At 40.6% G+C, this 23,314-nt stretch overlaps 1 protein-coding gene across 1 annotated transcript in view; it reads left to right on the top strand.

The window, feature by feature from the left end:
- The window catches only part of CPLX1 (complexin 1), a 109,489-nt gene that overhangs the window by 47,138 nt on the left and 39,037 nt on the right, over positions 1-23,314 (top strand). Inside the window, exon 3 of the mRNA XM_036403943.2 lies at positions 20,442-20,617. Within this exon, the coding sequence (XP_036259836.1) occupies positions 20,442-20,617 (176 nt within the window). The remainder of the gene's footprint in view (positions 1-20,441; positions 20,618-23,314) is intronic.

Raw genomic sequence — 23,314 nt, 5'->3', positions numbered from 1 at the left:
TCTCCTTGTCCTGCTACAAATTCTGATGGTGTTCTTAACTTCATGTTAATTTCTGTTGTGACCTTCAGTTTTACATTTAAGTATGTTAGTCTACATATTGAATTCCAAAAACCTTGGATTTCAATATGTAGACTTAACAATTTACATCAAAATTCAAAATTATTCTTCACTATCTTGTTGCTCTAGTTATTTCAAAACTCCTTGTTTGGTAGAAGCATGTTCCACATGTAACAGAGACAGTATTAACTTTCAAGGCAAAACAAAATTATGACAGAAATGGCTTTATTTGATTTTGGGGATGCTATCTTCCAGACACTTTTTCTGAGTGACTTAGTTGCTTGTGCACTTAAATTACTAGCAGAAATAAATATCCAGATGCTTAATTTGAATGTCTGTAACCAAAGAGCTGATTACATTGGACAGCATGCTTATCTTCTTAAACTCATAAGCCAGTATGTAACATGCTCCACATGCTAAAGGATAAAATATACTCTTCAGTCTAGCTCTATTTTTCACCTTCACTAACAATTACTTGACTATTACATGGTTTAGACCTCATTTATCTGCTTAGTCATCCACAAATGCAGTTCAAATATGTGAGGTAGAAATAAGAATGCTAGAAGGTTATTTTTAGTTGCCCTGAAGAGGTCCATTTTAGCTATGTAATGTCAGGCTGTCATTATATCTTCCTTGCATTTTACGTCCTTAGTGTTGGATACAGCTTCTTCCTGAACAAGAAGGACAAAATAATCCCATTAGAAGTGAGTGTATTTGAGGGACAGAAAGGACTAGTTCAGTTTTTAGCAAGAGGCTTCTGTTGCAGCACTCAGTTCATCTATGAAAGTGATGTCAGCATGATCTTTCCCTTGACAAGAGTCCATTCCTGTGGCCTGAAGGAATTGTTTCACCATCTGGGGGAGAAATGGTAGCAAGTATTTTACTTACTGAAGGATCTTTCTGGTAGAGCAGACTTGGTATGTCAAAGTGTTCGGATGGTAACAGCCCTTCTGAAACTTCCAAACACCAAAGAAAATATCCATGTCAAAAAGAAACATTGTAAAATACTCACACAAATACCCACAGGCTGTTTTCACTTTGGGAAATAAATGGCAACAAAAAAAAGTAATGTCTTACTAGGATATTGAGAAATTCCCTCCTTCCTTCCCTCCTTCCTTGCCTTCTTCCTCACAAAGGCCTTAATTCCCATCCATTCTTCCACTCCCAGTCCAGTCCTGAAACCTAATAACCCACAGATATAATTCTCAATTTTACATTATTTCTATTATAGGCTCAACATCATGCCTGGCTGGAACAGCAGTCCAGGAGGATCAAAGCACAGGTCATTTGAACTCCACATGTTATTTCTCCTTGTGGCTACTCATAGTGAAGGCTATATGAATAGAGGAAGCTTAGAATGCTGTTTCCCAAGATATTTTTCCAGTTTCCAGCCATTCTGGTTCAGGAACTTCTTTGTCAGAAAACAGTTTCTTTATATTTAGCAGCCCTCTTTTTCTCATCCAGAGCTTCTCTGTTCTCTCCATGCCATGATAGTGCATTGGATTTGCAACATCGTGTGGCAAGGAGCTTCACAGGGCAGTTACTTGCTTGAAGAACAAACACATTCTTCTGTTTCTTCAGAGTTTTTCTCAGACTGTTTGAAACTCTATGAAACTTGCTTTCTCCTTAGGTTCTGTGTAGGTCTTTTGTTTAAAAAGACAGTGAGAAGCCATTCCTTCTCCCAGTCACTCCCAATTCTGAGGAGCTCCAGCAAGGTGTCTGTTTCCCTGACTGGAAAGTTCCATTAATAGTTTCTTGTAGCCAGGCTGTCACATTCCCGTCATTCTTGATGCCCTACTTTCATGGCATCTCACTTACCTTGACAAACTTCACAGACCTTTCCTATAGTGCAAAAGGAGTCTAAATCACATATAAACATGAATGGGTACCTATTCATGACAGGTGCTATCTGCTTACACACCCCACAAAATCCACTGTTCTTCTCTTAGGTTACTCCTTCTGACTACTATTGCTGTAGGTGAATTCATAAACTTTATTCCACTGCTAGAAGATCTTTCCAAAGATCTTTGACTAGGATGCATTTTTTGATTCCATTTAAAATATGTTCACTTCCTATAGCTGAGGATATAGAAACTTTAAATATTTTTTTATTCATTTTTTCCCCCAAGCATAGAGTGAATGGCAAGCTCTTGGCTTTTCACAGGAAAAAATGGGTGGCTTTTCAGTATTGCAGCCCATCTGTCTGCAAAAATGAGGTTGAATCCAATTACAGTTGTAATCACAGACGGATTGAAAATAACAGTCCCTCCTCCTGATCCTTCTGGGAGAGCATTTATTAAATATCTCAATGCTGAAACTGTCCTTTTGATATCCCTCCTTATGGTTGCAGTTCTTGGTTGTAAGTGAGGATCCTAAATATATTTAATTGGCTATTGGAGTGACCAGTACTTGTTTCTCTATGCAAAGCTTGTAATTGTGCTTTTCCCTCCTTTCCTCTGCACGTGTCTGTGTGTATGACTACAGCATTACATGTCAGCTAGTACAGCAGGCTACATGTTGGATTATGTTTCAAACAGCAAACAAGCTATAGCTGTGAAAGGATTTTGATTGTGCTGTCATGTCAGCCTTGCTCCAGTGACCTTTGATTCCAGAGCAAGTACTAAGGGTACAGAAAAAAATTAAACCTGAACAAGTCTCTTCGTAGCAAATGATGCATTCTGTTTGTCATCGCTGAGTTTCACTGTGGAAGCATGGGTTTACTGCATTGCTGACAGTGGAGTTCGTACCAGTCTCTTCCAGTTGAAGCATAAGGGCCTGGGGTCTCTGTTTGGTAATGAAAACTTTATATTTGGTCCTTGTGGTTCCTTGGGTCTCGAGGCTAGTGGATATAGATGGACATCCTTCAAGGATGAAGGGGTTTTATGACATGGTAATTCCACATCCTGCCATAGTAAGTAGGTATTAAAAATCCAGGGCTTTTTTTCTCTTGACCTGGGCTAGGGAAGGAAATCACTAGTACTGTACAGTGAACACTCTGGTTCTGGATCTGATGACTCTGTAGATAATCACAAATGTGTTGAAATGCTCTGGTATTTCCCTGCTGTCTCTTGGAAATCTTTGGAACCCAGTGGGCTCCCAGCTGTCTGGGAATGCCTGGACTGAGCAGCACTGCTAGCGAGAGCTTGGAAAGGACCTGCCTTGAATATGTGTCCTCTGGGTTAATTCAACTACATTAGCTACTACTGTGAGCATACATCTAGAGCAGGTACAGGAGGAGCTCTGCAGCTGCCAGAAATACTGTCCTGACATTTGACCACAGTTTTCTCTCCTCCTACCAACTGCTAATACTGCAGTGCTCAGAATCACAGCAAGGAGAGGTCAGTGCAATCAATGCACATATGTGTGGATAATTCCTGAGTCTAGAGGACAGGTGACAGAAACATCAAACAGGACCAAATTCAGAGCTGCAGAATTTTCTATTCAAGGTCAGCTATTGCCAAAGTCTCATGTTGTCTTCCAGTTAGTCCATTCTTAAGTCTGAATGATGCTATTTCTGGTTCCATTTTGGCAGTAATGACATATTAAGTCATATTTACATTCAATATAATACACAGAGGATATACTGTGGAAAAAAAAGGAAAAAGATAATTTGATAGTCAACTTTCTCTACAGTAGAGACCCTGCTGTGATGCCTCTGTAACACAATTAAGCTACCTGACAAACCACTGAATACTGCACATTTGTAAAACAACTGGTTTGGTAGTAATTCAGATGTGAATCTATGAATACAAAGGACCAGTGTGGCTGAATAAAATATCTATTTGCCACAAGACAAAAACTACTTTTTAGCATGGTATGGGAAGCAATCATTTTATACACCAAAAGAGTATGGTTGTCCTTTCTTCATGGCTCTGAGGGATTCTGCTGCCCCTACCTTAAAATGCTTAGAGAGAGCATGATATAGTCCTTGATTGTGTTGGATTTGATGTTTGGGTATTTAGAACTATATATGTTACTTCCTGCCCTACCTATACCACAGTGTAGTATCAAGTTTTGGGCTGTCCCTTCAGAGGCTCTTTCAATCTCTGACTTTTCTATTGCTCAGATAAGGCAGCAGGTGTGGCTGTGGCTTGTAAAGAGAGCCTCGTGGAAGGCTGTTTTTACACTCCTGCTGTACCTTCCATTCAGGAAAGAAGAGGGATAGAGTGTGTCTGGAGAACAGGCTTAGTAGACTTAAACCAATTGACAACATTGCCCAAAGGAAAAAGACGTGCTTGCTTGAGCTATAGCTGTCTGAGCAGCCCTGACCATCATCTGGAATATTTCCTCTGGAGCAAGGGAGAAGGTGATACTCATACAAGTAATGAATGCAGGGTGAATGCAGCTGTGTTGCTTACATAGTAAGCTTTCTCCATGTAAATCAGGATGAATTCAAAGAGTGAGAGGAATAGTCAGAATAACTCTTCCCTTGTCCTTTTCACTAGATAGGCATACATAAAAATATTTTTTGCTTTAGTACTGTATTGTTACCTTTTCATTTATGTAATATTTCTCTGAGTTGAGGTTAATATAGAGTTGCGAACTCTCGAAATCTTGTCTTTGTCATCTTTTGTCCTTAAATGAGGATGCGAAATCTCAAATTAGGCAACAGTTTAAAGTCTTTCATAGAAAAGTTTTCAAAAACCATTTTCTTGTGGTTCAAAACTGTTTCATGCCCTTCAATTTTCTTTTCACTCTCCTGAAGTAAAAAGTACTGAAATTACATCAATTATTTTTCTTGCTCAATTATCTACTGTTCCCTTGAGCTTTTCTGAGTAATTCTATAGACTGAGGTAACTCTATACTATGCTGAAAAATGTGTGGATCAATAGCAGGCATGGCCTATATATTAAAAAGGGTGAAAGAAAGTGCTACTGATGGAAGACTGGAAATAGAACAAGCACATCTTCTTCAGTCAAGGCTACAAGGTGACTTACAGGAGGTCTTTGCTTCTTGAGTGTTCATCAGCCCTGTGGGGTTTTGTCTCCTGAAGCAAATCACTATGAAATTCTGCAAGAAAATTTACCTAACTTCCTTTAGGAACATTTGTATTGACATCTGCGTATTCAAAATGGGTTGTGCAGTTCCCACAAAACTGCACAAAACTGAACAAAACACCAGGACATGAAAGAGGCACCAAGAGAAAAGCTGAAGTACAGGCTTCAGTAGATATGAAGTTAGATAGCTGGAGTGGCCTTAGGCTTGTCAATAAATGATGAAGCCTACCGGGGGAACTGTCTCACAAATCTGTTTCTGCCCAAGTAAAAAGAAAGAGCAGCCTTTGTTTTGAGAGTGGGACCCATAGGGGTTTTCAGGACCCAGAAGCACAAATGGAGTGGGAGAGAAGGCTTACCTACAAGGTAGGAACCTGTTCAACAGAAAGATACATGCCTCAGTTTGGGATTAGATGTTTCTCTTTCCAGATATTTTAAGGAAATGGACTTTCTTAGTTGAGAAATGATTTTTCTGGGTGTCAGATTAGATTCACTGCTCACAGTCTATGAGGCCATTTTTCTGTTGAGGTGTTCAAAGGCCTGAGTTGCAAACTGCATATTGAGACCCTTGAAAAACATTTTCAGGCAGTGAAAAGAGTGTGAAGTCACCTTCACAGAGGGGAAGATAATGATGTGGAGTTCAGAGTTGTGTTAATCAACACTAAAGGCTAAACCAGAGTGTGGTGTGCATGAAAAGAGACAATAGCCTCAGGGCAAATATGGGAGCTGTATTTCCTGAGTCCAGAGACATAGGGGTTTACATTCTGACATTCTTTAGCTACATGCTTGTGAAGGCAACTTATTTATGGAAGTTTATGCAGAGCAAAGGTTTCATACTGAATCTGCATCTTGCCAGGACAAAGATTTTCAGGTTTGTAAGTGAGAAATAGCCACCACATAGTAGCTAAACAATGACAGGTTTGAAAAGAACCTCACACATCTTACCTAATTATTATACTTGAAGTATGAACAACAGTTCAGCAGACCTTACCTTTAAGTTATTTTTCTTGTTTTATTTTTATCTTTTGTTTAAAAAAACCCCACATTTTCAACTTTGTCTGTTAGAATATAAAACAATGTAATACATTAATTACTTCCTTGCCATTGATTTTTCCTATTACTATGTTTCAAGTAAACCCCTAAATCTTAGACTGAAAGTGATTTCAGTTATTTTCTTCTCATGTCAGTTTTGGCATCTTATATCTCTTGAAAGCTTTCAACTTAAAAGGGACCAAGTACTCTAGCAGTGCTTCTTCTCCTGTTTTTGGTTACTTATATTCATTTTTTGCATATTTCTAAAAATAGTCCACTAAATGGTATTAAAAAAGAATCCTCAATGATGTTAGGTGACGTCAAATCTGTTAATAAGCCTGTGGTGGTTACAACGCAAGTGATTTGATAAGCCACATCTCTGAAATTATTTTTTTTTTAAATTAGGGGAAGGTAATGACTTTTGGGATAGTTTTTGTTCTTAAAGTCCTGGAGGCACACTTAGACATTTAGTCTTTAATTTTTTCTTCTGGATAGATTGGTCTGTTCCATCGGTGCTGCATCCTAGATGGAACTCCCACATAGAACTGAAATAACCCAAGCTGCAGGGAGAGGAGAGAGAGCTACTCTGGCTAGCAGATACAATGCTTGCGTGTGTGTGAGTGTGTATGTTATGTTTCTGTCTGTGGGTGTATGAAGAAACCACTGAGAGCAACCTAAATTTAAAGAGTTCTTCCTGGTCACAATGTGTCTGCAATCACTGGTGTTGCTTCACTATGAAAGTTCCACAGCTTCTTATGAAAACCTTGTCTCCTCCACTCTCAGCCTGCCTACTGGCCCTCAGGCTTGAGAAAACATGACAGATCACTGACAGAAATTATGTGAACATTTTTTCAAAGAAAACTTTATTCTATTCAGTAAGATGGGACTTACAAGCTCCTGACTTGACTAAAGGCGCATTCCAAAGAATGTTTTTCTCTGGTATGGTATCATCCCACTGAAATCACTGTAGCTACCAAGAAGCACCACACCACCAGTGTATTGCTACACTGCTGTTACCAAGAAGTGTATTAAGAAAATAAGTGAAGGTGAAGTAATTATTTCTAAGGAGTTCCTATCTTTCCTGTTATGTAATATTTTTACCAGCTGAGCTCATTAGAGCTATTTAAACTTCACTTGCTGCTATGTAGAAATTCCCAAGGACATCTCACCATAAGAACTCAACTGCATGGTAAAAGCTCGTAAAGATTCTTGAAAATTTGACTTCTTGTATGAAGATGTTGTGTTTCGGTGATGGTTTAGCTTATGGCTCATCCCAGTGCCCTTATGCAGTGTTATTTCTTTCTGTCAATATTTCAAGGAGACAAGCTGTCTTAGAAAATCTTCAGGGACACAGGGGAACGGTTTGCAATCTCCCACCCAAGTCCCTGAGGAAGCAAATGAGGCAGACACAATATCTTGCTAAGGTGTCTGGTTTTCTGGTTTATTTTATATTGTTTAGCTTGTTTGTTTGATTTTGTGGTTTTTGTTTTTTAATTAAAAAAACGGTTTTTTGCTCTTAGTTCTACTTTAAAAATTTATCTGGCTTTGATGCTAACATATTATTTTAAGGCATCTGGTAAGAAATCATGAAATAGTTTGTTGGAAGGTACCTTTAAAAGGTCATCTAGTTCACATCCTCCTCTATCCCTGCCCCAGGTATAACATGACTAATCTGGAACTTGGAAATCCATATAGGAGCAGCATTTGCCCCTGCATGGCAACAGAGATAGGTGACTTGCTTCCTACCAGAGAGGGGTGTCATGTTCTTCTGAATTCCTAGGTGTCACAGCTGTTTTCAGATAGGTTTGTGCTGGGTGCCAATTGAGAAACATTCTATGTATATGTACTAAACATGTCACCAAATCTACTGTTATGGCATTGCTTCAATCTCTCTTAGCCTTTCTTTAAAGGAACAGGAAGATTCCAGTCAGCAGGATTATCTTACAGACTGATGTTTCTGAATAGACTCATCATCCTTGTCAGTCAGAAACTGGAGAAGACCATCATTTTCCAAGGCAACAGAGAAGGTCTGGAATCTGTCACCAGGATGAATTTAGGAAATCTGTTAGAGCAGCAGAGATTTACACAGTTAGCAATTTTCTTTTTTATTCAGCTGTTCTTTCTGTGCCAAAGTGAATAATTTCTCTGAAGCAGGTAAGCAGGACTGAAACAATCATAAATCACAGGCAATACATATTGTGGTAAGCAGATCTGCTTTTCTTTTTTTTTTTTTTTTCTGCTGGAACTACAAGCTGTATGTGACTAATGCCAGAATGCTGCAGTGCAGGTGGACTCCTGTGAGCAAGATGCCTACATTAATTTCTCCATCAGTAGATATCAGGCAAGCAAGTCCAGAGGAGAATTCTCCTGCTGAGGTGGGTTCTTCCATTTGGCTTGAAGAATCCGTGACTAGCTGGAGTAGACCTCCATGAAGTAGAAGGGGAACCTGTTCAGAGATTATTTACAGCTACATCCTAGCTGGGTCATAGCAGTCAGGAGGACAAGCCAAGCATTTTCTAGGGATTATTGATCAATACCGGAGCAGAAGGCACTGAATTTATGTTATAGAGGGAGCTGTTCCTGCTTTACGGTGGTGGGGTTACATGGAGTGTTCCCCTGAAAAAGGGGTTGCACCCTTTCAGGTGTAGATCTGGCTCAAAATTGCCTGCATCCAGCAGCTTTACAATGCAAACAATGAAGATGAATGCAATTCCTGGGAAGGAGAAATGGGAGAACCTCCCAAAGGTACATGCAGCAGCTCTGGAGCAGAGGCAGTAACAGAAACTTATATAATCTTAATTGCTGTAAATCTTCTTAATCTTAAGATGTTTCTTAATCCCTTACCAAGTAATAAAAGGCATCACTTTGTCTTTTAGGGAAAAGATTTGTGTCGTAGTCCAAAAGAACAGTGCGTGGATTGCTATTTTTGTGTAGTGCATCTGGAAATGTACTTATACAATGTGCCTGGAAGCAAGGCAGAGTGTGTTTTAGCTAGGGTTGCACACACTTTGCAGCAGAAGTAGAAGACTGTGGCCCTCCAGGTATCCTGGAGCAGTAATGATTCCTCCAAAAGCAGAGTCACCTTTGCACTCTTCAGCTGGCTGCTCAGTCTGTTACCCCAGAATCACTCCCCATTATGTCTGCATCATTTTCATTTCTCTTCCTGTGCAAGCAGCCTGTAGCCAGTGGGGGCACAGTGGTTGAATATTCTCTTAGTGCTTGATGCTGAAGACTGATGATTGCTTTTGTTTCCAGCTTTTTGCTTTTTCCTCTTGCTGCCTTGTAGCAGGATTTGACTGGCAGGAGGTGGTAAAAGGAGTCTCAGGAACCTGCCTGCTGTGTGCGTTGGTCTCAGGAACAGAGATAGCTCCTCCAGGCCCTCTGTGCACAGCTGCAGGATTTTGAAGACTCACAACCTAGTGCTCTTCTGCAGTGGGCACAGGCAACAGTGTGGAATGGGGAAGGGAGAGTGCTCCATCACAGTGCCTGTTTATTAAAATATCTGTGTGAAGTATGTGTGAGAGAAAGCCTAAGTTCTATCTGTGGAGGCATCTGAGACAGCAACGTGATGAGCTGTGTTTTTCTGATGATGTGTCCCCAGCCCAAGGCATTTTTTTGGGTCAGGCTGACCCAGACACATTAACACTGCTAACACTGACCTTTGCATGTGCGTCATCAGGTGTTTCCTTGTATGGCAAGTTTGTAGTTATGGGTGTGCTACTTAAACACATATCCACACTGAAGTAACACCTTGTATAACAAAACTGGAATATAAATGATGTTTTAAAATTCTATTCTTTGATCCAGTTGTCTGTTTTCATCTTCAACAGGACTTGCTTATGTGAACTCATGACATTTCCAATCTGTTTCCAATCAATGCAATTATTACTTTCATGACTGACTGAAGCAATAGCTTATCCCAACAGCCGGTGTGTCTTCAAAGGAAGTGGCAAAAGTGCTTCTTTCAGTTGCAGAATAATGCAGTCAGATGAAAATAAACCCCATGCAGAATGTGAAATGGGTTTACAAATGAAACTAAGTTTCTTTCTTCTGCAAAGCCTCACCCTACCCAAGGTTATCAGAGGTAGCTGATAACCTTCCCACAGTTTCTGTCTTTGCACATTTGTGTTGTATGTTTGTGTCAATCACCTCATAATGTACACCATCTTGTAGTTATCAGCATGAAATTGTGTCATCTTATGATATTTATGGGTATTTGGCACACACTCATGTATCAGAAAATAATTGTTCATGCTGCCTGGTAGGCTTCATGAAAGGTCACAGAGCAGAAGGAGAATGAAAGAGTCCATCAGAGAATATCAGAAGAATGTATTTCAGCTAGGGAGTGTGTGGTTTTTTGGGCTTTTTGTCTGTTTGTTTGTTTTGTTTGTTTTGTTTGTTTTGGTTTTTTGTTTTTTTTTTTTTTTTTACAGCAGAGGAGTTTCACAAGCTAATGAATTAACTGAAGTGAATATCTTATTCCTCAGAGATATTAACTATACTGAATCAAAAGTGCATGGCACAGTATGAGATAAGAGGAACGCTAACTCTGATCTGTACAAATCAGATACAACTGACAGGCCATCAAGAGTGTTTGACATCTTTCAGAAACTGATTATAAAATGCAGTACCTGCTTCAGCCTGGAAAAACACCTATAGGATCATTTTCAATTACAGATATGTATTAGTCCAGTGCTGGCTTCTTGTTTGTCATGAAATGGAAATTGTGATTGGTAAATAAAAACCTCAACAACAAATGACAAGAAAAGTGCTAGGTCCTGCTATTCAGTCACAACAGCCCCGTGCAGTCCTACAGGTTGGGGCAGAGTGTCTGGAAAGCTGCCCAGCAGAGAAGGACCTGGGGCTGCTGATTGACGGCAGCTGAACATGAGCCAGCAGTGTGCCCAGGTGGCCAATGCCATCCTGGCCTCTATCAGCAGTAGTGGGGACAGCAGGACCAGGACAGGGATTGTTCCCCTGTGCTTGGCACTGGTGAGGCCACACCTTGAGTGCTGTGTCCAGTTCTGGGCCTCTCACTACTGGAATGACACTGACGTGCTGAAGCATGTCCAGGGAATGGCAAGGGAGGTGGTGAAGGGTCAGGAGCACAAGTCCTGTGAGAAGAAGCTGAGGATGGTGAGAGTGTTCAGCCTGGAGAAAAGGAGACTGACTTATCACTCTCTACAACTGCCTGAAAGGAGGTTTTAGCCACCTGGGTGTTGGTCTTCTCCCAGGTAGCAAGGGACAGGACAAGAGGAAATGGCCTCAAGTTGTTCCAGTGGAGGTTTAGCTTGGATATGTGGAAAAATTTTACCAGCAGAATGGTTCTCAAACATTGAAACGGACTGTAACAATGATATGGTAGAGTCAGCATCTCTGGAGGCATGTAAAATACATGGATTTAAAATACATGAAATACATTTTGCCACATGGATGTGGCATTTACGGACATGGTTGGTCATGGACTTCACAGTCTTAGGTTAGAAGTTGGAGTTGGTGATCTTAAAGGTCTTTTCCAATCTACATGATTCTATGATTCCATGAAAAATAAGAAAGCTCCAAAGGTCCAGGATATTGAACTACAGGTCTAATATCAGATGAAATGAATGTCACCTGAAAATTATGTCTCCATATAAATTTCATGGGGAACTTTATTGTTTTAGTTAAAGTTGTATTAAAAGGACATATAACCAGTGCAAAGAAATAAATAATATACTAAGTGAAGAATTAACTTACAAATATGAATTGCTATTTGTAAGCTAGAAGGAGACAATAGGAAAGGAATTTATCCATTTGTTGCACAAATGTGCAGGTACAAGGAGATTGAGGTTGATTTGTGTGCAAGTACTGTACTCTCCTATGTAGCTAGAGAGGTGCTGTCACCGTGCAGAGATGGAGATTGCAGAAATAAAAATGTAGGGACTAAAATTTTAGCTAAAAAAATATTTTAATGAAGCTTACAGGGTCTTGCTTTAAAAACTTACTTTCCATTATCTACCAAAGAAGACTGTTCAGCAGCTTGTAAGGTAAGAAAAACTGCCTTCTGTTAAAGTGGTTATCTACCTCATTCACTTTTTGTCTTCAATACCCATCTGCTGAGTGAATTATAGGTCTTGCACATGTTATAACCTATATATAATAATATAGGCCTCAGATAATGCGGAAAAAAATTTCTAGAAAATTCAAACTGTCTCCATTTGGCTTTGTACCAAGCTGGCAAAAGGCCCTTCAACATCAGCCTTTAAAGTTTGACTCTGTGTCTGCAAGGGAAATGACACATTACCATAGTGATGATGTTTCAAAATAGTTGGTGTTCTAAATATCTCCAAATATCCTTAAATATCTCATGTACCTTTAGAGAGAATTTGTTCAGTTTACCTGTTTGTTTCCCTGTAAGAAAAAACAGTTTTGTTTTGCAATACATTTTGTCTAGGGAGTAGAGGGAGAAAGATTGAAGTGAAATACCAGAGAGAGAGAATGTTGAGTCTGGAGAAGGGGAATGGGAATGGCTGAAGTAAAAGTCCCCAGTAGGCATCTATTTTGCAGTAGTGTTAATTTATAAACAAAGTGAACTGAAGCCTTGGGTGCTCCTTTTCTACTCCTTCCTCTTACCCATTTTTGTTTCTGCCACTACCTAACTTGTGCAGGACACGCGACCCATGGCTCATCACTTGACATGTCTAAATGAACCTCTTGTAATCCTCCTAGTGTCTTTCCCATGATATCAAAGAAAAGGTAATGCTGACAAAGATAGGCTTCTCACTGACTTAGAAGTAAGCATCAACTCATAGCTTGTCCCAGGAAGCACAAATGCATACAAATGCATCCTATCTCAGTTATGTTAAGATTTGTGATGAGTGGATCAGGAAAAGTAAGGAGATAGAGATATCTCTATCTACTCTGAACTTTGAATTTCATAGAGAATTTCTTAATTTAATAAAATGCCAATGGTCCTTATCAGAGATCCCCACATTACCAAAAAGACCAGAAAACAGCATTCTCCAAGATACTATGATTTCTCAAATGAGTTCCTCAACTGAACTTGGCATCAATTCTTTGTTTACATAAGGAATCACTAATCCATTTTGTTAGGTGTATTAGTTTTAGTTAATTGAGAAATTATGATGGTTTCTTTAGAGCTATTCAGTATTAATATTTAAACATGGGTTTTTTGTTCATGGAAGTACCACTTTTGACTGTTACACAATACTTCCTGGAGGGCTTGTTTCACTTTTATTGAAATGGTAGCATGAGGAAGTCAGATGTTTTGGTTGTTTTTTCCAGACATAAGCTTTGTATCATAGCCTTGATGATTTTCCCTGATATCAATAAAACGTACTTAGTTCTGATTCTGAAGTGATTCTGCAAAAATGAGTGACCCATTCCTGCTCCAGAGCCCCAGAACGGTACTCTGTGATTAGCTCCTTATGTTTGGATGATGTGATAAAGAGCCATGCTGTGATTTAGAGACTCTGAGGAATCTGTTGTCCTATCTGTTCAATTTAAATATGGCTCAGCCACAAATAGTACTTCCAAAAAAAAAAAAACAACCCTGTAAAATTCTCTCAGCGCATGCCTGTTTCAGGTAAATCTCTTGCTGTTTCCTGTGAAACCTGTGTTTGAGAGGTAGAACTTTTGCACCATTCTCTGATCTAAGCATACACACATGCATACATTTTGAAACACAGGTTTGGGTACTACTTGTCTACAATATGAAATGAGATTTTTGCAGAGGAAAAGCTTTTGATTTCACGTAATTATCTTATCTGAAACAATGCTGTGTGCAAATTTCCATCATTCTTTAATTAATTAAGGAGGCCTAAGATGTTCCTATTTCTCTGGAAGTCATCCTTAGTAATCCTAATCCTGTCGTTTTCCCAGCACACAACTTTGCCTGCCATATTTAGGACATTTTATTTTTTTACCAAGTGGCAAATTCAACTTCACTCTTGCAAGTTGATTTGTGAGTTTACATTTTCTTCATGAAAGCTGGATTGATGTCAGTCAGCTATTGAGGGGTTAGCTCATGGTTGGTGGTGCTTCTGTAATAGAGGAACAGAGGTCTGCAGTTAAGAATTTACTTTTCTTCAGATACTGGATATGTTTGGGCATGTACTCTTCACATGTTTGGGCATGTACACCTTCACCATTTAGGGTATGTGTCTTCTCTTTGTCCATGTAACCAGGCTTGATCCTGCTGCTGCCCTCCAGATGTAATTCAAAACACTTACTTACGAGGTGTCACAGAGTCACACACTGAAGCTGTTGCTCCATCTACAAGGGTTGTCTAGTCCAACCTCATTCTTATACAGGTTTACCTACAGCAGGTTGCTCAAGGCTGTGGCTCATGAATTTTTAAATATCTCCACAGATGGAGACTCCACGGTGACTTTCTGCAACTAATTTTTTTTTTTTTAATATTTAAATTGTATTTCCTGTACTTGAGTTTGTACACATTATCTCTTCTCCTGTCACTGGGTACCTGTCTGTCTTCTTCATATTAATTCTGCTTCATTGGTTGTTTACACATACTACTGCAACCCCTTGAACCTTCTATTCTCCAGGCTAAGCAGTCCCTGCTCTCTCAGGCTCTTCTTGTATCAAAGGTCCTTGAGCATCCTAAATGTCTTCATGGCTGTCTCATTTCTTTGCTTTCTCATTCCAGTGGCTCCATCTCTCTTTTGTATCTTGAAGCCCAGAACTGGGCGTATCACTCCAAATTTGGTCACAACAGGGCTGAGTAGATGGGAAGAATCTTTCAACCTCTTGTCAACAGTGCTCGTAATGCACCCCAGAAGACTGTTAACCTTCTCTGCTGCAAGGACATATTGTGAGCTTGTGTTGTCCACCATAACCCCAAAGCTTTCACTGTAAAACTGCTTTCCAGACAGATTATTTGCTTTCTGCTGTTTTGCTGGGGAATGTCTCCCACAGGCACCTGATCAACCATATTAATCTTTTTCAGACGCATAATGATGATTTAACCCAGCACAACTCACATGAATGCGTACGTCATCTTTTAACCCAAGCCAGCAACCAAGCGCCATGCAACTGCTCACTCACCTCCCCACCAGCTAGAAACTTGTAGGTTTGAGATAAAGGCAACAGGGAAAGCAAAAGCCATGCATGCAAGTAATGCAAAACAAGGAATTAATTCACTGGTTCCTATGAGCAGGCAGGTGTTTTGCATCTCCAGGACAGCAGGGCCCCCTCATGCCTCACAGCGACTTGGGAAGACAAATGACATCACTCAAATGTTCCCTCCTCCCTCCTTCTTGCACCCAACTTTAAATACTGTTCTGGAATATCCCTTTGGTCAGTTTGGGTGACCTGTCCCCTCCCAATTTTTCATTCACCCCCAGCTTCCTCACCAGTATGGCAGTACAAAAATCAGAGGAGGCCTTGTCTCTATGTAAGCCCTGCTTGGCAGTAACAAAAATGTGTCTATCATCACTGTATTCAGCACAAATCCAAAATGCAACCCATAAGTAGTTTTCTGTGAAGAAAATTAACTCCACCTTGGCCAAAACCAGCACATCATATCTGAGTGCACCTGTAGTATTTGGTTTAACACCTGTTTGTTTAGCTACTTAGCCTATATGGACTAAGGGAATTACTATGACTTCAAAAGAACTGCCATGCCACTTGTTTTCACATTGCTTCTGGGATTTTTTTCCATATTGAAGTTTTTTGTTCTTTGAGGGCAGGTCCGTGTTTGTAACCAGAAAGTTGACAGTTGGCAAACGTTGTCCTGCAGCTTTAGCCGTTTCTGTTTCCTTTCCATAGTCTTGTCTAAAGATGTTAGAAATAATTGAAACACCATACTGATTGATGAATAGTGTAGCAGTCTCTCTTTGACACAATTTCTCTTTGTGTCAAGGTATATGTCATGAGTGGGGTGGGAAAGTGTCATGGTTTGACACTGGCACAATGCCAGTGCCCCCATGAAGATACCTTCTCCCTGGTTTCTGCTGTGAGATGTGACCAGGAATAAGCAAAGCAGGCTCCTACTTAGGAAAAAGAACCAGAACTTTATTAACTACTCTACAACTACAGATAAAAAGGAACACACACACAGGGAAAATGAAAACTTCACAAGTGCATTTCCTCCTCCCCCCACCAAATTTCCAACACAATACATTTGGTTCCTCAAATCACCAACTCTCGGTCCAGCACCACCTTTTAGACAATCAATCCTCAGTTCATCAAGAGGAGAGGAGTCCTTCTTGTGCCATGGGCTTCCCCTGGAAACACAGCTGAAGCCTCGTGTGTTTCTGTGTCACTCGTGGCACCGCCTGGAGTACATCTGCCGTCGTGACCTCTTCCTTTTCATGTCCAGTGCTCTCACCACTGAACACGGACCAGAACTGCTTCTAGGGTTGTCTTTTAAGGATGCTCTGTCCCGATCCAAAAAAGGCACAGTCTCTCCTTTGGGACACCTGTCCCCACAATCTCTCCTTTGGGACACCTGTCCCCCCCATATTTTTTCACCCCCTGGGGCCGAGGGGCATCAACACTGAGCAGTCTCTGTATCACAAGGAACATGGGTCTGTCCATCTCTCTTTGGGACACCTGTCCCCACAATCTCTCCTTTGGGACACCTGTCCCCCCCATATTTTCACCCCCTGGGGCCGAGGGGCATCAACACTGAACCCTCTTGGTTCTGAGGCCATTGCCTCCCCCTAGAATGCAGTCTCTGTATCACAAGGAACATGGGTCTGTCCATGGCTGTACAAAAAGAGTCCAGCAAAAGCCACTCCATCATCTCTTCCCACTAGGATTCTTCTCTATTCTTCTACTATCTCTCACTCGCCCAGACCTCTCTCACACTGGCCCATTTCCTTCCTCCTCTTCCACTCTATCTTCTAGGAAAGGTCAATGTTCTGTAAAGTTCTCATTCTCCAAAAAGGGGTTAAAAGCTCCTACAAGCAGCCGGCTGAACCCCCCTCTTCTTCTCCGTCCCAGCCGTGCTGCTGGCACAGGCCCATGTTTATCCAGGTTCAAGGTTACAGTCTCAGGCAGCAGCTCTCTTTCTCTCTCTCTCTCTGTGTCTCTCAGGGGGGGCTGCCCGATGGCTCCCGGTGTCTCTCTCTCTCTCTCTTCCACCCTTCCACCCCCGGGCTCAGCCCTACCTCTCCCGGCCACATGGCTTTCCCCTCCCCCTGCCCAGCCAGCAGCTGGGCCGGGGCAGAGACCCGAACTCTTTCCCGCCGGAAACCCAAGAGAACCCTCCCAGGGGAGAGCTCTGCTTTTAACCCCGTGTTCTCAGAGGCGTGTCCATGTCCCAATGGCCAGGTTAAATGCCAATATTAAAGTCTGAATATCCATTGGCCAAAAACACAGCATTCCAAAAAACACATTTCCTGTCAAACCAATACAGAAAGACAAAAAGAAAAAATAAAGACAAAAACTCCCAGGTTTATCATATGAACAGATTCAGTGTGTCCATCCTCTGTTTCCTTGGAAGCTTCAAAAGTGGACAGAACAATTGCTCCTTCCTTTTGCTTGTGCCCATAACTGATGTATCTCAGTTGCACGTAGATGAATTCTCTGGAATCTTTGCTGCTGAACTGCTAAAAACATAAGCTATTATCTAGGGAGTGTTAACAACAAAATCTACAGTTTAGGATGAAGAACAAAGGAGATGGAAAAAAAGCTTTTCTAAAAGTAACACAAGAGTCCTTAGTTAAAATGTAGTGTAACGTTTTGGTTCTCATAATACATTTCCTTCCAATTAGTTAACAGTGATACCACAGTGTAGCATTTTGAACATTTAGAAGGTGACTTTGAAATCAGAGGTGAATTAAGAGAATCTATGAGGATCCTAATCCATTCTTGTTCTTCTAAGTGTCTTGTATGCTGAATGGCTGCAGAGCAAAATGCCTTATGTATTTAAAAGATTGGTCTTGTCTAAGAAATAAAAAATAGTTATGCAATTTCACTTATGTGATGAGCTGAGCTGACATTACAGCTTAATGATAGTCTAGAAGTAGCACTTAGAATGGAAAAAAAATCTCTGTTGCTGAATTCTGTTTCCTAAGTAACTGGAGTTTTATGCTGTCTGGGTAGCTCTAACTGGAGGGAAGCTAAAAAGGGATAAACTCCATAGATTATTGAGCCCAAATCAGTTTGAACATCAGTGGAGAAATCTTTTGAGGGGAACCCAGAAGTTAAAGATGTTAGTGAGATTTGTAATCACTGGTGTTTGCACAAAAAGGCTGCTTAGAGAGATTCCTGCAGTAGGGATATGTGACACAACTAGGCTATATTTCCTTTTTGCTTGCTGTGAAGTTTAACTTACTTTCAATTTGAGCTAGCCTTCCTTGCACTAAAGAAAAGAAATTGCCAGACGGTCTGGGTAAATTTTCCATCAATATGCAAGATTTTCTGTATTACTCTGATCCTGCAATGAAGGATGCACAATGGTGGTAGAGGAAGGCTGACAGTAGACAGGGACCATGAATATTCCAGGTGGGATTTGTCTGGGGTCCCTAGGTGTCTTTTTGTTTTAAGCCACAGATTTCCTAGCAATGGAAGCATCAAGATGTTTGTGGTTAGGCAGCTGAATACAGACATTCATGTTTACTGTTGTTATTTCCCACCTGGCAAAAAACCCCAACCCTGTGTGTTACAACCAGGTCTTGTAGGGCTTAAAATTACCAGTTTTGCCATGCTTCTCTGAGGGAGATATAAAGGGGACATTTCTCTGTCACATTTTGGGGGATTGGAGGATTAATTTTGATTCAGGGTTGCTTTCAGATTAGGGTTCTGGGAAAACATTTAACCTGGAAAAGAAGTGTGGAGAAAAAAGGGATCTGCTTACCTCTTTACAACTTCCTTAGTGGTTATTAGAAGCAATACCAGTTGATCTGGTAAGTGCCATCACTACAGCAATTCAGGAGGAATCATTGTGACAGGTTGCAGATGTTTTTTCCCTTAAGGATCCAGGTTTCACAATCAGTATCCCAAGAACTGATGTGGAAAGCAAGAGCAATCACAGTCCTCCAGCAGTGTTGACAAACAAAGAGTAATTTATAAGGGTAATTTATAAAGGATTGTGAGAACTTCTTTCCTTCACTAAGCCTTTCATGAAACCAACAATTACTTGGCAGGTCTTTGATAGTGTCTCCTTCCAGCCCAAGCCTTTGTAAAGGCCAGAAATCTTTGCTTTATGGAAAACAAGAGATGTTGAATTTGTGTAATTGTGACTATGTGTAAGAACAAGGCGATCTCAGATTAAATCAGTTAAATCTCAGCAATTAGCCAATATAGAGGTGTTGTGACTCAGCATCTAAGGACCTGCAGCATTTTTCTAGGAAGAAGGAACCTCTTTTAGTAAAAGATGCAGAGTGTTTTCCTGCTGCAGGAAAGGTCCAACACTTCTTCCAAAGGGTCTTCTCTTCATCCGTGTAACCAGGCTTGATCCTGCTGCTGCCCTCCAGTGCCCTGATGACGCTGCATCACAGTACATGCTCTTCCCCTTTCCTCAGCCATTGTTTTTCTTCCTGACTAGATTATTGACAGCCATTGCTAATAAAAATGTCAGGATAAATAAATGATAAATGGATTTATGCAGAACTTCGGGGATAAAAGGGCATGCAGGAAACCTCCACCTCATAGTTGTGCAAGGGCTTTGCACAACAACAAAAAACTGCCTCAGGAGCACACAGGGAATGAAAATTTGGGAACAATGTGTATTCAGCAGTGGAACAAGACAAAGCCATGATCTCACCTAGGTACTAAGCCTTAGAGGTGGTTGTGTCCAAGAACTGATAAGAGACATGCAGAGTTGCTTCTTCTTTCTGATCCATGGTAGGAGCCTAGAATTCATCAACTCCAACTGTTTGCTATGTGGTCCTACCTGTCATGGTAAGTGTAATTTCTGAGAGCAATTAAGAGTGTGATTACTCATCTCTGCAATCAAGATTTCAAACTCCTTTCCCAGCCCTGTTGTCATTTTGTTCTGCATGTATCACTTGCCTATTACATTAAAGACCCTTCAAAATCAATCTTCAGTCACTTGGCTGAGCTGATAAAGTGAAAACATAGTGTGGATGGCAGCTTGTCCTTTTCAGGACTGCAAACAAACTGTGCTGCCTTCATGCAGATCTACAAATTTGGTCTCTTCCTTTTGCTGCTGTGCTTCTCCTGCCAGTTCCAGGTAAATTATTTGATCAGGTTAAGTGCTTTGCCCACCTCCTGCTTGGGAAGAGTGTACTGCCTCCCCAGTGAAAGGAGAAACCTTTCCAGATGCAGAGGGAATGACAGATGGCCCTGAGCATGGGGAAGGAGAGAGCTGTCATCCTGGGGGTCTTACCACATCCTTACAGGGCTGATTTTCTCTTTTGCTTTCTCTAGGGGCTACCAAAGACATGGGAAAGATGCTGGGTGGGGATGAGGAGAAAGACCCAGATGCTGCTAAGAAAGAAGAGGAACGACAGGAAGCCCTTCGGCAACAAGAGGAAGAGAGGAAAGCCAAATATGCCAAGATGGAGGCTGAAAGAGAAGTTATGAGACAAGGAATTCGAGACAAGGTAGGTAACTGGCTTTCAACATACACTGGTCAGCTTGTAATGCCCAGTAAAGAACACCTGTTTTCAGCTGATTTGTGACTAGTTCCCTTCCCTAGGCACCTGGATAGAACCAGGTATTTACTCTGCCACACAGAACTTTCTAACTTTGTGCACTCTTCCTCAAGTCCTGTTCCTGTTTAAACACACCTGCCACAAAGCAAAGCCCTGCAAAGCTGAAATAGAAAGTGAAGGTGAGGGGAGAAACCCATCTATTTTTCTCATCATCTATTAAGCACTCACATTAAATTAAGTATTAGAGGCTTCCTTGTCCCTTTGAGGATGCTTTCCAAGCTTGCATTTGTGGTTTGTGAGAAGAGTCATAATTCAGTGAGTTTCTGAGAGTGAGTTTCTGTTGCAGTTATCTTATGTATTGATTCCAAAGCTTTATTGTGTTGACCAGGTGATATGGGACAAATCTACTCTATTGTTAATATTTAGGTTTCTACCACTCACATGGGATTCATCTGAAAGAAAGTTTTTATACATTAACTATTAGGGATTGATGTGTGTTTATGTTTTGATGCCTCACCCTCAAGGCCAGGACAAAACTGTCTCTTTAGAATAAGTTATGTTTGTAAGAAGATCTCCTGGTGTTCAGATATCTTGGAAAGAAATGTGGGCAATGGTTGGACAAGAGGTTTCTAAGGATGAGGGCCTGTCAGGTGATTTACAGGACATGCCAAAGAAAATACCTGTAGATAAAACAAGAAAGTCTTGTTTAGTATAAGAGGTGTTCCCTTTTGCAGTCCCCTCTGTGCTCTAAGAACATGTCTTGGAACAGACATAAACAAAACTATATCTGCATTAGACCAAACTTCTGACCCATTTCTTATGATTCATGATGGAAGCATGAATGAGGGTAAATTTCTCCGGAGACACAGTGCAGCTTGCAAAGAGTTACTGCAAATTGTTCTGCAAATAAAGAAATTTGAGATAATGCTTCTAAGAAAAGAAAAGACTTAGAGGGAATTGTCTACCTTTGCCACTGCCAGAAAAAGCTATCAATATGATCATTTAAAAAAGGATACTGACAGAATGACAGAAATGCAGAACCTCTACCTGGTCAAAATTGTTTTATAATCATGGGATCATAGAATTATTAAATGGTTTTGATTGGAAGGACCTTAAAGATCATCTAGTTACAACCCTCTACCGTGGGTAGGGACATTTTTCACTAATCAGGCTGCTCAGACCTCATCCCACTTGGCCTTTAACACTTCCAGGGATGGGACAGCCATGGCTTCTCTGGGAAACCTGTTCCAGGGCTTCATCACATCTGAAGAAATAATTTCTTCCTAAAATCTAATCTAAACCAATCCTCTTCTAGTTTAAAAACATTTCCCTAGTCCTGTCACTACATTCCTCTCCCTCCTTTTTATAAACCCCCTCAAGGTGTGGAAGTTTGCAGTGAAGTCTCCTGGAGCCTTCTCGTCTCCAGGCTGAACAACCCCAGCAATAATGTATTTAATGAATATATATCTAGAGAATCTAGTATATTCATATAAGCATACCAATGTGTGCATAATATATTAAAGGTGTGTTTACAGCAGAACTGTTTTTAAGCACTGACAAAGGTCATGAGGGGGAAAAAAAGAGCAGGAAATTTCTCAGTTGCAGGCAAATGAGCTAATGCCCAGTTTTCACTAGTGACTGTCTCTTCTGGACTGCTGAATTTTTCCCAGATGTAGATAGGGGTTGCCTTTTTCTTGCTGTTGGGAAAACTGCTGTAAAACCATTAAAAAAGTCTGAGATGTCCTGTGTTGTAATTTCAAGGTGATCTCATTCATGAGTAGGATGCATACATCCTGAACTACAGCCGGAGGGGATTTCCCTGTGATACTGGCAACTATCTGGACTTTGCTGAGCTGGCTGAGCACTGAGGGGCAAAATCTCTTAAAAATGCACTAAAAATTTTTCAAGGAGTTGGGTCTGAAGAAAAGGAGAACGGGAATACTTGAAGGAACATTATCTGACCTCAGTCAAGGCTCTGCACTGGTGTGGTGGAGTACCTTTGAGATTAGCATCAGGAAGTCCTGCTTTGGACAGGGCATCTGGATTGTGAGCTCACTTTCCTGTGGTTTTCTTTTTCCTAGGAATAATCCTAAGTAGCATGCATTTGAAAGATGAAGGTGTTTTCTGCAGAATCAGAAAAGATGGATAAAGCTGTAGAAAGGAGCTGTATCTCTTCCTCTTTTCTTCTCACCTTGTCCTGACAGAGAAATGGTTTTGATTATATACAAGACTGTCTTCTAGTAGTGATGATTGGTGGTTGGAAATATGAAGCAAATGTTGAAAGAATTAAAAAAGAGGTGGATTATTTCCTTCATTACTTAATTATTTAGCAGTTGCCTTCATTTCTTCTATAACTCCACTAAAAACAAAAATGCAGAAAAGAAGAAAACTGAAACACATGTTCTGTCTGGTATGTACACAAGCACAAGTTGCTTTTAGCAGGTATGAATAAAATCAAAGACATTTTAAGTTAAAATCTCCATTATAACATTTGCTCATTTCTCATGTGAGAGAGTGAAAAATGAGCAATTAGTTTGAGTGACTGAATAGGAACAGATTATTTATGCAGAGTAAAAGTTGTTAAGTGTGTGTCATAGGTTATGAACCCACAGTTACAATTATTCCTTAGTGCAGCTGCAGGATGTT

The sequence above is a fragment of the Molothrus ater genome, chromosome Z, assembly GCF_012460135.2.
Source record: "Molothrus ater isolate BHLD 08-10-18 breed brown headed cowbird chromosome Z, BPBGC_Mater_1.1, whole genome shotgun sequence".
Taxonomy (NCBI): domain Eukaryota; kingdom Metazoa; phylum Chordata; class Aves; order Passeriformes; family Icteridae; genus Molothrus; species Molothrus ater.
This window is presented reverse-complemented; position numbering and strand designations above follow the sequence as displayed.